Source organism: Ictalurus punctatus, chromosome 24, assembly GCF_001660625.3.
Source record: "Ictalurus punctatus breed USDA103 chromosome 24, Coco_2.0, whole genome shotgun sequence".
NCBI lineage: Eukaryota > Metazoa > Chordata > Actinopteri > Siluriformes > Ictaluridae > Ictalurus > Ictalurus punctatus.
In genome coordinates, this window is record NC_030439.2 from 21644491 (window position 1) to 21660342 (window position 15852).

The 15852-nt window shown below is 42.7% G+C and overlaps 1 protein-coding gene across 1 annotated transcript in view; it reads left to right on the forward strand.

Annotated features, from left to right (window-relative positions):
* Nucleotides 1-333: 333 nt before the first annotated feature.
* The window catches only part of stx1b (syntaxin 1B), a 41427-nt gene continuing 25908 nt past the window's right edge, over nt 334-15852 (forward strand). Inside the window, exon 1 of the mRNA XM_017454399.3 lies at nt 334-643. Within this exon, the coding sequence (XP_017309888.1) occupies nt 614-643 (30 nt within the window). The 5' untranslated portion in view covers nt 334-613. The remainder of the gene's footprint in view (nt 644-15852) is intronic.

The following is a 15852-nucleotide window of genomic DNA, read 5'->3' on the forward strand; positions in this document are numbered from 1 at the left end:
TATGCACTGAGAAATATGGAGGAATAATAAAGCTGACTGTGATATTAAAGCCTTTTCCTCTCATACTAAACAGATTAGTAGGCTACGTCACTAACGGCTGCGGCTCGCGCGTCGCCATAGCTACTGCGCATGCGTACAGTTTTATCTGTACTGCATGCGTTAGTGTTCAGCATGCGGTGTGTTCCGTGTGTGCTACACCTAGCCTACTGTTCAGGCTTCCTATTCAGTACGGTAGTATGCGGAAATGGAGGAAGGGAGGGGATGAAGGAAAAAAAAGAGGAGGGAGTTTCGCGCATGCGCAGTGTGTCTCCATCCCTCCGCATCGCTCCCCCCCTTTTTTTTTCTCTTTTCTGCAGCATCAGTACCGAGGACGCACAAGCACACTGTGAAAAAAAGGACAAAACGGGGGGAAAAGATCATTCCTTTTTTTAAAAAAAGAAAACAACAACACTCAAGCCCTTCTTTAAGGAAAGAAAGAAAACAGGACATTTGTAAAGAGAAAGGAGGAGTCCGGGGGGGAAAAGCGTCGGACGCGTCAAGAAGAGCTGGAAAAGCCGCTTTCTTTCCATTCTTTTTCTTTTTTTGGTAGCCAGCGCACCACGGCGGGGGAACGATGAAGGACCGCACACAGGAACTGCGGAGTGTAAGCTGAACCTCACCATCACACTGCTCTCTTCATCTACATTTTATATTATTCCTATGTACACATCTATTTATTTATTTATTTATTTATCCTAAAGGCTGGCTCTGCATTTTCACGGCCATTTTAGGGATGTGGTGGTGAAATGGCTCCATGTCGAGCAGGAACAGATCACAGTGCAGGATGCAGCCTGGAAAAGCTTCATTTTACACCACATGTAGTGTGCACTATGTAGGGAGTAGGGAGCCGTTTCGGGTTCTCAGTGAGAGTGAGAGTGAGCGCGCGCGCGTGTGTGTGTGTGTGTGTGTGGGACTTGAGCTTCAGGTTCTTTAGGTGTTTTCATGTCAGGATGGTTAATCATGAACACACACACACACACACACCTGTGCTGACTAAATGCACTGTTATAACGCTTCAGCAGTGTGCCTGTGTGGGATGAACATGTCCCTCATCACTGCATCAAAAGCTCTCTCTCTCTCTCTCTCTCTCTCTCTCTCTCTCTCTCTCTCTCTCTCCAGTCTGACTGGTTTCTCCACTTCTATTGATTGCTCTTTATTTATTTTGGCTCATGATGGAGGATGGAGAAGGGTTTGGAGGTGGAAGAGGAGGAGGTGGAGGTGCTGATAGAGCTGGGGGTGGAGGAGGTGGTGTGGTGTGGTGTGGTGTGGTGGTCAGGCTGGGGGTTAGCAGGCCCAAATCTAAACCTTTTTTTCTGCATTTTTATGATGGATCTGCGCTGGACTCCAGGTTTTTATATTCCATCACCGTGTGTATTATTTATTAGGAGGCTGGACACGTTGCTGCTGCTGCTGCATTTTATTCCTCAGTATTTTATTCTTCAATATTTTATTGTTATAAAATAATTTGCATTAATTTTTTCTGACATTTTAAAAAATGTAACTTGAATAATAGGGCTGAACAAAAACGGCTGCCCGTGAGACCTTATATAATTTAATATATATTTATATTTATAGTTATATAAAATGTGTGTGTGTGTGTGTGTGTGTGTGTGTGTGTGTGTGTGTGTGTATTGGTAGTAAAATGTGGCCTGCAGGCTTTCTGCACCATCACTGAGAGAAAATGCCTCAACCTCAGCGCACCGTGTGTGTGTGTGTGTGTGTGTGTGTGTGTGAGCAATCTCCCAGTGTGTTAGTCCACAGATATGGCTACCGCACTGCCGTACCTCATTGGCACACACCATGCATCTTTTCCTTCTTCTCCCATCATCTTGTCCATTTTCAAAACATGATTACATCATCATACTGCCCAAGATATAAATATTACATTCATATATTCGTGCCAATATAAAAAGCAGGAACTTGAGCAGGGAGCAAGATCCGTGTCCTTTACAAGCACACGCCAGTGAACACCTCGCCTTCATACATGCCATTGTGTTATTTTATATATTACGTAATCACACAGAAAAGCACTGATGGTGGAGGTGATTTAGGAAATAATTACATTTTATGTAACGATCATCATCACTATAATCATCATCATCATCATCACTATGATCATCAGCAGCATCAATGTGACGTGACACACATCTTCATCTCCATCATCTTCCTCCTGTGAGGAAAAGCCTGCACAGCAGATAGAGACAGACAGAGAGAAAGTCAGACAGTCTGAGAGAGAGCGAGAGAGAGAGCGGGCGAGAGAGAGAGAGATGGGTAGACCACATTTTCACCTGCCGTTGCCGTTTTTCTGATCCATGCTGCAGCATCAAGCAGGAGTGTGCACTCTCTGACCTGAAGGGACCAGAGGAGTGTGTGTGAGTGTGTGATGTGGGTGTGCACTGCAGCATGAATCCTGCTCCCGTTTATCCATTAACACACACCACTGGGTGGAGATTTTAGAAACCGGTGCTCCAGGGGTTGAGGAAAAGAGTCTAAAATACCGAACTGATAATGTTGATGAAGGTATGGTGTACAGAGGCATGGTGTTGTAGAGGTTATACATTTCATAGATGTTGTATGTTGTAGATGTTATAGGAGTCATAGGTAAATGGTAAATGGTCTGCACTTATATAGCGCTTTTTTAACCTTAGTGGTTCCAAAGCACTTTACACTGTGTCTCATTCACCCACTCACACACACACTCACACACACACTCACACACCAGTGGTAGCAGAGCTGCCATGCAAGGCACTAACTTCCATCAGGAGCAACTTGGAGTGTCTTGCCCAAGGACACTTCAGTATGTGGAGTCACGTGGGCCAAGAATCGAACCTCCAACCCTACGATTAGTGGACGACCCACTCTACATCTATAACATCTAAAACATCTACATCTATAACATCTAAAACATCTACATATATAACATCTACAACATGGGCAGCTGTGGCTCAGGTTGTAGATGTTATAGATTTTATAGATGTTATAGATGTAGATGTTATAAATGTAGATGTTATAGATGTAGATGTTATAGATGTTATAGATGTAGATGTTGTAGATGCTATAGATGTGGATGTTATAGATGTTATAGATGTAGATGTAGATGTTATAGATGTAGATGTTATAGATGTTATAGATGTAGATGTTGTAGATGCTATAGATGTGGATGTTATAGATGTTATAGATGTAGATGTAGATGTTATAGATGTTATAGATGTAGATGTAGATGTTATAGATGTAGATGTTGTAGATGTTATATATGTAGATGTTGTAGATGTTATAGATGTAGATGTTATAGATGTTATAGATGTAGATGTAGATGTTATAGATGTAGATGTTATAGATGTTATAGATGTAGATGTTGTAGATGCTATAGATGTAGATGTTATAGATGTTATAGATGTAGATGTAGATGTTATAGATGTAGATGTTATAGATGTTATAGATGTAGATGTTGTAGATGCTATAGATGTAGGTGTTATAGATGTGGATGTTATAGGTGTTATAGTTGTGGATGTTATAGATGTAGATGGTATAGATGTGGATGTTATAGATGTGGATGCTATAAATGTAGATGAATAGATGTAGATGGTGTATAGATGTAGATGGTGTATAGATGTAGATGGTGTATAGATGTGGATGGTGTATAGATGTAGATGGTGTATAGATGTGGATGTTATAGGTGTTATAGTTGTAGATGTTATGAATGTAGTTGAATAGATACAGATGTTATAGATGTGGATGTTATAAATGTCGATGCATAGATGTAGATGTTATAGGTGTTATAGATGTAGATGTTTTAGATGTTATAGTTGTAGATGTTACAGATGTAGTTGGTGTAGGTGTAGATGTTATAGATGTAGATGTTATAGGTGTTGTAGATGTTATAGATGTTATAAATGTTGTAGATGCTGTAGATGTTATAGATGTATGTTATAGATGTAGATGTTATAGATGTAGATGTAGACGTTATAGATGCATGTTATAGATGTTATAGATCGTATAGATTTTATAGATGTTATAGATGTATATGTTATAGATGTTATAGATGTTATAGATCTTGTAGATGTTGTGGATGCTGTAGATGTTATAGATGTAGATGTTATAGATGTCGTTCCAGTTATTTACATCTAGACGTGTTAACAACATAAAACATGTAACTTTTTGTAACAGACCACCCAATTTTTTAGGCGAGCAAAAGTCCTGAAGTAAATAAAAGTAAATAACACTTAATATTCATTTGCAGTTCTCTTTTTCTCGCAGTAACTGCATCAATCCTGCGACTCACTGACACCAAACTGCTGGTTTCTTCTGCTGTGAAGCTTCTCCAGGTTTCTCCTGCAGCTTCTTTCAGTAGTTGTTTGTTTCCTCTTCAGGAGGTGAGATGCTGATCAGTTGGGTGAAGGTCTGGTGATGGACGTGTCCAGTCTAAAACCTTCCACTTTCCCCCTGATGAAGTCCTGTGTTGAGGTGGAAGTGTGTTTTGGATCGTTGTCTTGCTGCATGATGAAGTTAAAAGACAGGATGTTCCTGTAAAGTTCTGAATTCACTCTGCTGCTCCATCATAAGTTCATCATCAATAAAGATCAGTGAGAATGTTCCAGAAGCAGACATGCAAGCCCAAGCCATGACGCTACCTCCACCATGTTTCACAGATCAGCTTGTATGTTCTGGATCATGATCAGATCCTTTCTTTCTCCACACTTTGGTCTTTCCATCACTTTGGTAGAGGTTCATGTCGGTTCAGGACGTTTGTGGATCATCTCTGTATTTCTTTGTGAATTCCAGTCTGGATTTCTGACACTTACTGCTGATGAGTGGTTTATATCTTGTGGTATGTCCTCTATATTTCTGCTCTCCAAGTCTTCTTTGGTGGATGGTGAGACCTTCACCCTGCCCTGTGGAGGTTGTTGGTGATGTCACTGACTGTTGTTTTGGGTTTTTCTTCACAGCTCTCACAGTGTTGGTCATCAGCTGTTGTTGTTTTCCCTGGCCGACCCGTTCGGCGTCTGTTCCTCAGCACACCAGCGGTTTCTTTCTTTTTCAGGACATTCCAGATTGTTGTACTGGTTATACCCAATGTCTGTGCAGTGCCTCTGAATGATTTTCCCTCTTTTCATCAGCTTCAAAATGGCTCGCTTTTTTCCCATATACAGCTCTCTGATCGTCATGTTGGTTTGTCCTTTTTAACAACAAATGCAGTCTTCACAGGTGAAACTGAAGAGTAGATGTTCATAGCTGTTTATTGTTTAAATATCCTGGTAACAAGAAACACCTGTCAGTTGCAATATTTTCGCTCACCTACAAATTGGGTCGTCTGATACAAAATGTGCTATGTTCTATGCCGTTTAACAGGTCTACATATAAATACCAGGAAATAAAATCTGAAATTCTAAACTCTCGTCTCATCTCCATCTTTTGCTCTCAAACCCAGATGTTTTCAATCTACAGTAAAAACAAATAAATCGGCCATGCCGTCCCAATATCATCAGAGGGGACTGTATCTATGATGTTTGGTAGTTACATTTATAAAGTGTGCTTTCCTAGACACTCAAAGCACTTTACATAGTGTAGGGGGGGATCTCCTCAACCACCACTAGTGTCTATCCTCCACCTGAATGATGTGACAGCAGACATAGCGCTCCAGAACTCACACCTCACACCAGCTATTAGTGGAGAGGAGAGAGTGATGAAGCCAATTCAGAGATGGAGATTATTAGGGGATGATAGAGAAGGGTCAGTGGGAGAATTTGGGCAGGACACCGGGTTTAGGTGTTTTTTACTCCCCGTCACTATAACGGGGCATTAAACCCGACACAGACCACAGGGTGAGCGCCCCCTGCTGGCCTCACTAATACCACTTCCAGCAGCAACCTTAGTTTCCCCCAGGAGGTCTCCCATCCAGGTACTGACCAGACTCAACACTGCTTACCTTCAGTGAGACACCAGGCGGAGATATGGATCTGGTGTTTTTTTGTCTAATTTTGTCATTACTGTTACAACCTATTTTGCGGGAAACGGTGTGTGTGTGTGTGTGTGCGTGCAATCTTTCTTGGTTTGAAATGTTCTTCTCTAATGCAGTGAAATTCATACCCTGCTGAAAAAACCGTAATAATGGGAATTCTATTGGTTTTAATGGAAACTATAATGGTCCTTGTGGGTCTCTACTGGTAACGTGATGATATCTATATGTTGATATCTATTGGACGAACCAGTAGAGACAGAAGCATGAACCAGTAGAGACAGACGGATGAACCAGTAGAGACAGAAGGATGAACCAGTAGAGACAGACGGATGAACCAGTAGAGAGAGATGGATGAACCAGTAGAGAGAGATGGATGGAAGGATGTTGAAATAGATAGAGAGGAAATTAGATGCTGGATGATGGGAAAAGGACTGAAGGATAGATAATTTTTTAGATGATGGACAGATCGACGTATGGAAAAATACATGGATGGATTTACAGATAAACAGATGGATAGATGGATGAACAAATGGATGACTGTCAGTGAGACTTTGCTGGTTCTACACCATTGTATTATATGACCTGCTTTATGGCAGTACAGCTGTATTTATAATGTAACTCCGCCCCCTCCCCCACACACCGAGCCCCTCCCCTCCCCCACGTCTCCTGACAGCTGCTGCAGTGTAAATCAGACACAATGGTGATGGAGGTCACTGACACCACCTTCAGCTTCACATTTCATTACATCAGCAGTTTTTAATGCACACATTATTTCCCCTGTTTGTTCCTCTGAACATCACTCGTTCCTCTCGCTCTTCTGAACACCTGAACATCACTCGTTCCTCTCGCTCCTCTGAACACCTGAACATCACTCGTTCCTCTCGCTCCTCTGAACATTAGCTCTGTCTCAGGAATCTGATCTGTAAAAACTAATAATCATGTGAAAATAAAGATGGAGTTTTTGTCAGCGAGAACATTGTCGGTGTGGTACTGTACTTCTTGAGCGCAGTGGAAAAACACCACTACCTCCACAAATCAGACAGTGGAACAAATGCATACATGATTGGAAGGATGGATGAACAGATGAATAACTGAGTAAAAGGATGGGTGAATGGAAGGACTGATATCTTCTTTTCTTTAGAAAGGCAGCTGAGCCTATAATATAAATGTAATATACATGGCGGTGCGACCGACGTTTGCGGTGGCCTCTCCTAGTGACGTGCAGTGCAGTACGTTTATGGAGTGAGTGATGTGAAGGGAAACGTGTGCATGAGCCACAACATCTGTTGGACATTCGTAGCGAAGTTTTCTGTTACAATGAACATTTGGCGAGCATGTTGAGCGAACCTGGACTCGCATGGTGTGTAAGCCCAAGGAAACCCATGGCCACGCCTGGGGCAACAGCGGTGAGGAAGCACCGTAAGCGGTGTGACAGGACGTGGAGGCGGGGCAAATGCGCAGGAGTACGGGCCAGGCTGACCGCTAATCCACACAAACCGGCCGGAACTACACTGCTGGCAAATGTTTGCTCTCTCAACAATAAGGTGGATTACATCAGACTGTGGAGAGCTTCACAACGCAGAGTGAGGGACTGCAGGGTTTACGTTTTCACTGAGACGTGATTAAATCAGAACATCACGGATGCCACGACCTGGGTGGAGGGGCTTACGCTATACAGAGTGGTCAGAGTAGCCTCGCTAGCCGACAAGCTAAGGGGAGGTGGACTGACTATTTACATCAACAAATCGTGGTGTCACGATGCCGTGGTGATTCTACTTACTATTCTCCGCATGTAGAGCTAATGTCGGTAAAATGCAGATCCTTCAACATGCTGCGAGAGCTGACGGCAGTCATCATAATGGCTGTCTATGTTCCACCGAGCGCTAACGGGAAGACGGCAATGTCAGAGCTCTACAATAACATCAGCAAGCAGCAGTTGAACCATCCCGATGCTTTCTTTATTGTTGCTGGAGACTTTAACCAGGCAAGACTTAAATCTGTTCTGTCTAATTTCTACCAGAGTGTGAATATTGCAACCAGGAGGAAACATACACTAGACTTGTACATGAATATTAAAGACTCATATACAGCAGCCCCACTTACACATATTGGTAACTCTGACCACCTGGCCGTTATACTCAATCCAGCACAGAGACCCGGGTGAGACAGGCCAAGCCAGTGGTCAGAGAAATGAAAATATGGCCATAAGAATCTACTTCAGGACTGCAAGACTGTTTGGAAACCACACAGTAGGAGATTTTTAGAGAGGCAGCAACACATGGCAGCGTTATTGATCTGCAGGAACATACAGCGTTCGTCCTGGGTCTGTAATAGTAACTGCATAGATGATGTGACAGTAGTCAAAATCATCAAGGGCGCACCAATCAGAAACCGTGGCTAACCGGGGACGTCTGTTCAGTAGTGAGAGCCCAAAATGCTGCTTTTGGAAGCACGGATGCTTACCTGCCTCAAAAGTGCCACTATTATTCCTGTCCCGAAGAGGCCAAATCCAGCCTGACTAAATGACGTCTGTTCTGTGGACCTCACACCTATTATAATGAAATGCTTTGAGCACCTGGTCATGAAGCACATTAAGACCTGTCTCCCTGCTAACCTGGATCCCTTACAGTTTACTTATAGAACTAACCGATCCACAGAGGATGCTATCTCCACTACACCTCTCTCCACCTCACGCTGTCACACTTAGAAAGGAAGAACACCTACGCCCGGATCCTTTTCACTGACTTCAGCTCTGCTTTTAATAGGATCATTCCACAACAGCTGGTGGAAAAGCTGAGGTTGTTGGAGGAGGACACGGGCACCTATAACCGGGTCCTCAACTTCCTGACGCAGCGGTGGCAGACAAAGATCAAGAACCATCACAGTGAGTATGGGCTCACCCCAAGGCCATACTCAAGGCCTGAGCCCCCTGGGGTTCAGCCTGCTCCCTCACGACTGCGTTACCAGAGTTAGCTCCAACCACATTATTAAGTACGCTGACGACACAACAGTGGTAGGTCTTGTTAGTGACAATGACGAGTCCACATATAGGCTGGAAGTGGAGCAGCTTCCAAAATTCACAATCTCAGCGTCAACGTGGAGAAATCAAAAGAGATGGTGATAAATTTCAGGAGGGCTGGCAGCACCACCACTCACCGCTGATCATTGATGGTGCTACCATGGAGAGGGTCAGCAACATCAAATTCCTGGGAGTCCACCTGCCGGATGACTTGACCTCCACCACTAACAGTCACGACTCCAGCCCCTCCGGAGACTTAGGAAAGCAGGCCTCCCCACTCATCTCCTCACCACCTTCTATAAAGGAACCATCGAAAGCACCCTGAGCTACAGCCTCACTTCCTGGGAGCTGCAAGGCCCACGAACAACAGCAGCTCGACAGGATAGTAAAGACAGCTAGAAAAATCATTGGTGTCTCTCTCTCCTCCCTGATGGAGATATATCAACGACGCTGCATTCTCAGAGCCACCTCCATCATAAAGGACCTTCTCCACCCTTCTCATGGCATGTTCTCCCTCCTGCCTTCCGGACAGAGGTACAGGAGCATCGGCTGCAGATCCAGGATGAAGGACATTTTCTTCCCACAAGCTGTCACAATGGTGAACAGATTATGCCCCCCACCCAACCTACATACACACACGCTCCACCACCCCCCTCCCACACACACACACACTCACACACTCACACAAACCTACATACACACACGCTTCACACACTTAGTTTCTGTTCGCACTTGTCACGTTACCGACAACAAATCCCTGACACTGGAGACTCCTTCCGTAAACGTTATTCCTTCCATAAACATCTCCTTACTTTAAGAAAACTTCACCACTCCATCAATGATTATTTGAATCTGTTTATTATCAGTGGAGCGTCCGCTGTACACGGCTCTGTGAATGAGTTACCGTTACTATAGAAACGATAACGTATCAGAACGAGCGTGTTAATATAAACCTGCGCTACTGTCAGAGCCGCTGTTCTAGAGAATTCATCAACACCTTCTGATTCGGGAGTTCAGCAGCAGTGTGTTATTAAAGCATAACAATTACACAGATACCGGTGTAATTGATATGCTATATCAACTGATATGCTTTATCAACTATAAATAACTGATTATTTGATCAGTTTTAGGACATTTGTAAGTTATTTTTAAAAATCAACTTACAAATGTCCTAAAACTGATCAAATAATCTGAAAGAATAAATGGATGAACTGATGGATGGGTAATCAGTTCTGTCCTGATATATTTATCACCACTTTTCTCTGTACAAAATAAGCTCCCTTAAAAGACACTGGTTCTTACGCTCCCTTGTGAATGAGACACACTTTAAGTGGATGAAAATGCGCCCTACCTAGGGACACTCATTACTGCCAGATTTAGTTTTAACTGATTAGTGAAATAATGTGCCCTGTCATGGAGCTGTGTTTACTCTGCAGTGTGTGTGTGTGTGTGTGTGTGTGTGTGTGTGTGTGTGTGTGTGTGTGTGTGTGTGTGTGTGTGTGTGTGTGTGTGTGTGTGTGTGTGTGTCTGAAGGGGAGATGGGTGTGTAAGGTCACACACAGCCACCGGCGGCCTTTGATACTAAATTTAAAACTGCTGCGGTGGTTTGAAGCTGCGGTTACGACAGAAATGTCCGCTGCTGCGGTACGCTGGAACGAAACTTCACCATTGTGTCAAATATAAAGACCTTTAATATTTTAGGGATTTTTTCCATCGTCTTGTCTCTTTTTGGTGCTGCTTTTTTTTCTATACGGAATGATTTGGTAAATAATAAAAGCTCCACCTTCTTCACCACAAATGTAGAGGATTAGGGAATACATGTTTGGTGTCTGTAGCTATTGTGATTAGCATCGATCGCTAAACTGCACGTGTAGCCCATCACACTGCGGCCTTAATGCTCGTGCCCGAGGAACGTTTCTACAACTTTCCCCTAATTAAAAACGCCAGGCTTTATTAATACACATGAATATGCAAATTAGGAGATGCCTCCATACAGTGCTAACATCGATGACTTCGCTAGCGGGTTAGCTTAATGCTAGTACACCAGCTCACGTTAGTCATGATTTTCTCACTCATTTATTTAAACCTGTCACGATATATTTTAACTTTACTATGACAACCACTGTCTGTTACATTGCTAAGATTAGCTAAGTTAGCTAGCTAGCATAGCAAGCAGGTTCTCTAAACTCTGATGTAATCGGTCCTAAACTGTGGAGCTTACTTAGTTCTTAGTGATTCTTGACAATCTGGTCTCATATGTACCGTAACTCCGCCCCGAATCAGTTTTATACAGAAGTACTGGGAAAATTTAGCAAAACTAATGTGTTAACACATGGGACCCCAAAACTCTTAATGTTTTATGATAAACATTACTGTCTGTGTTCACCTACATAATAAAAACAACAGGTACAACAGAACAACTTACTGGTCCATGTTTTCTTCTGTCAAACTGTTAACAGTTGAATTTATTTTAGTTTGTTTAGGGATTTTGAGGCTTTTGAAAAATCATGTTTTATTTGCAGTCACCTCAGAGTCACTGAAACTCGTTTCCTGCTCAGTTTACTTTATTTCTTGGAAAACTTGGTTCTGCTGAATGCTTTTATTGGTTCACTGCCACGACACCTGCATAAATGTGGGTGTGTCTATGTAAATTAGATGCATATGAGGGTAAATTGGGGCATGGCGTATGCATATGATATGCAAATAAAGCACTTGTTTCCACGCAGCTGAAGCTGATTCATCATTTGTGCTGTAAATCGTGTAGTTTTTGTTCACTGGGACGGAATGCAGAAAGCAGTGTGAGTGTTTTTAACTTTATTATTTTCTTAATTCACATCTTTATGTGCTCTGTGTGGTTGCCGCATTTATAATTTATATCTGACACTAACTTTTACACGCTGTTTTTATCTGCTGTTCAACATCGACCTCCGTGAACAGTCTCTGTGTAAATAGCTGATTAGATTTAGCGCTCATGCTAATAATGTATTTTATCATAATGTATTTTATAATATATGAGTGTCAGTGGTGATGTTCTCACTGAGACACTAAACACTAATCTGAGTTACAGATAATGGAGCTTTGACTTTACAATTTATATCATTACACACACACACACACACACACAAACACACACACACACACACACACACACACACTGCTCACTGTGTAATAAATATACTCTGAAATCTGATGACCACCATCAGAACAGTGTCAGTGTTCTAGTGTTAGCCTCAAATCCCATGTAAGAGATTGGGGGTTGGAAGGGTTGCTGGTGTCGGAGGGGATGGAGATGTTTGTGCGGGTGGAGGTGTTGGAACGGGTTGTTGGGGTTGCATGTGTTCTAAGAGGTTGGTGGGGTTGTAGGGGTTGGAAGGTGTTGTTGGGGTTGGAAGGTGTTGAGGTTGTAAGTGTTGTAGGGGTTGGAGGTGTTGAAGGTGTTGTAGGTGTTGGAAGGTGGTAGAGGTGTTGGAGGGGTTGTACGGGTTGGAGGTATTGTAGGGGTTGGAGGTGTTGTAGGGGTTGGAAGGTGGTAGAGGTGTTGTAGGTGTTGGAGGGGTTGTAGGGGTTGGAGGTATTGTAGGGGTTGGAGGTGTTGTAGGGGTTGGAAGGTGGTAGAGGTGTTGTAGGTGTTGGAGGGGTTGTAGGGGTTGGAGGTATTGTAGGGGTTGGAGGTGTTGTAGGTGTTGGAAGGTGGTAGAGGTGTTGGAGGGGTTGTACGGGTTGGAGGTATTGTAGGGGTTGGAGGTGTTGTAGGGGTTGGAGGTGTTGTAGGGGTTGGAAGGTGGTAGAGGTGTTGTAGGTGTTGGAGGGGTTGTAGGGGTTGGAGGTGTTGTAGGGCTAGTAGGTGTAGGAGATGTTGTAGAGGTTAGAGGTGTTGTAGGGGTTAGAGGGTTTGGAGGTGCCGGGTGGAGGGACTTTGGGCTAGGTTTCCATCAGGATTGCTTTGTGAATAATTGGTGCAGTTGTATTGCAGTAGAATGTAAAGAGGCGGCCGGGGCGGAGGGTTAAGTCGCCTCTAATGCACTTTAATTGTGCTTAGTCATTCTGAAGGTACTTTATTGATCGCTTACTTCAGGATGCAGAAAACAAAACCGTCAAATACCACACAGAGTCCACGATGTGGAGCAGACTTCTAAAATAACCATCACTACAGCTCAGAGAGAACCACAGCATACACCGCTCAGCTATTTCTTAAAGGAAAGAGAAATAAACGCACGGATAATCATCATGGAGGAAATGATGGAAACACTCTCTCTGATATTCATCATCTAATAATCATCCATCTGAGGAGCTTCAGTGCCAACTCTTAAACACCACACACTCGGTGATGAGTCACATCACACTCACACGTACAGCTGTCTTTATAAATGTCATACAGCTACAGCAGAATGACCAGCGCTCATGTTTCTTCATGGCAGGAACAGTTCTGATCCACGCCTGTTCATCCAGAGCAAATCAATTCCATCTAAATACACCCTGTTCTCCTAAACTCCTGCATGCAGACTGCACCGACGAGACTGAAACGTTGCGTAATCGAGTTATCAGAGTCTGATCCCCGATGTCCGGGTGAAGTGCGAGTCTGAGCTCAGTGTCTTCACTGAGTCACAAGCTGCTTAAATGGATTTTCTGAGCTTTGCATTCAGATTATTGAATTCACGCCTCTGAGGTTGCCAGATTTTTCTTGTGTAGATGCGTCCGAGTTTTTCAACTGCTTCTAGACCGACGCCTTTAAACACAGACACTCACCTTTAAACCTGAAAAAACCCATCGTGATAGAAAATATGGACTGAAGAACCAAGAATAGCTTTTTTTCTTCGCTGTCAAAAGTAACGTAACGCAATAAAAGCAAAAGACAATAAAAATGAAGAGTAAAAGCGTGATATGATGACGTGTGAATGAGAAGATTTAGCGAATGCTGAAGGAAATCTAACAGGAGTCTTGTATATCAGCAGCATATCACTGCATGGAGAGTCCTAGCTGTAATGATGACGGGGTTAATCTTCCACACTCATTATTCAGCAGCACACAGTGTAGAATAGCACTCGATCCAGCACACACTGCTATTTTACACACACACACACATTTGATATTATTATTCAACTCTCGTGCACAAAGCAGTGCAGCCACGAGACTGTGGAGAGACGCAGGAGATTTCATCACACTTTTAATTCACTGTTGTTGATTTATAGAAGGAATAAAATAAAGTCCGTGTTTGTGTTAAAGTCGTCGCGCTGTGCTTTAAAGAAAACGCGCCCACGGTGTGAAGGATAATCTGACCTAATAATCTTACAGAGACACTTTCACTTCATTCTTCACTTCATCCAGAGAATATTCCCTCCTCATGTCTTAATGTCTCTGATGAACACGTGTCTCCTTCGATGTTCTCTGTGGGGAGAAACCTTTTGGTGAACTTTATTAATGAATGAATAGAGCAATACTTATATATTTCATTTTACATTTCAGCGTAACTCAGTACTGCACCTCACTCCAGCCGATATCATGCAGAAAACACGCGCTTCAACAACTTCCTCCTGCATGTGTAACTCTCACACGGCTTCTGACTCTCGCACGGCTTCTGACTCTCACACGGCTTCTGAGAAACACTGACGTCTATAGTTACTCTATAGTTAGAGTACTGATGTGTGTGTGTGAGTTCAGTGTTAAATCCTCACCGCACTGTGATATTTCAGATCGTCACACTCACACACTAACCTCCATTTAATGACCGTCCCGGTTTTTAAATATAGTTTCATCTGCTGTTTTATATGCATTAGCGGCTCGAGTATGCAGAATAATATTTGATTGCTTATGATTATATTTATTTAGTCGAAGAGTTAGATTCTGCATTTTCATTCATCTTCTGTAACTGCTGCATCGTCACGCTGCTGTAAATCTCTCACCTGCTTATATTTTGGGAAACAGGACCAACAAAGTTCATTAAGAAATATCTCAGGCAGGTACAAACAAAAATAACTGCAGGATTAGGATTAAACACACACACACACACACACACACACACACACACACACACACACACACACACACACACCTGATTTAGAGTTCAGGTAAGTCAAATGTGGTAACATGAAGTGCCATTATAAAACAAAACCAGTTTGACTCGTTTAATTTATATAATTTATTTATTTATAACAATAAACTGTTCAGTAATGTTCAGATGTTTCAGTATCCAGACCAATTACTTTGTAACTGGACCTTTATGAATTTTAGTTAAATGAGTTTGTTTTGTCGTGTAGATATTTAACATGGAATAAACCACACTGTACAGTCAAATAGCTTAATAATGATGATGATAATAATAATAATAATAATAGTAATAATAATAATAGTGATAATAACCGCACAGTATTGTTATTGTGAACACTATACACCTGCTTTCCACTTACCACGAGTCCCATTATTATCCTTCTCACTATAATACTATTGTAAGGGCCATTTTTTGGAGAAAGCAATCCCATAATTCCATTCAGCAGTTCACCTGTGTACCAAAAAAGCTCCGCCCACCTGACATCATAAACTCTGTTCCATTGGCTGAAAGGATCAACATGTTTACTTACACTGTGTGTGTGTTTGTGAGTGAATGTGTGTGTGTGTGCACATGCGTGTGTGTGCACATGCGTGTGTGTGTGTGTGTGTGTGTGTGTGTGTGTGAGCGTGCGTGTGCATGTGTGTGTGTTTGTGAGTGAGTGTGTGTTAAGCTGACAGATGGTCTGAGGTGTGTAATCTGAGCCTCGGTTTATGTAACACTGCGCTGTTCGTCTCTCACACATCGAGCCATAAACTAAAACCATAAACCATGATTTATATATTTTTTAAA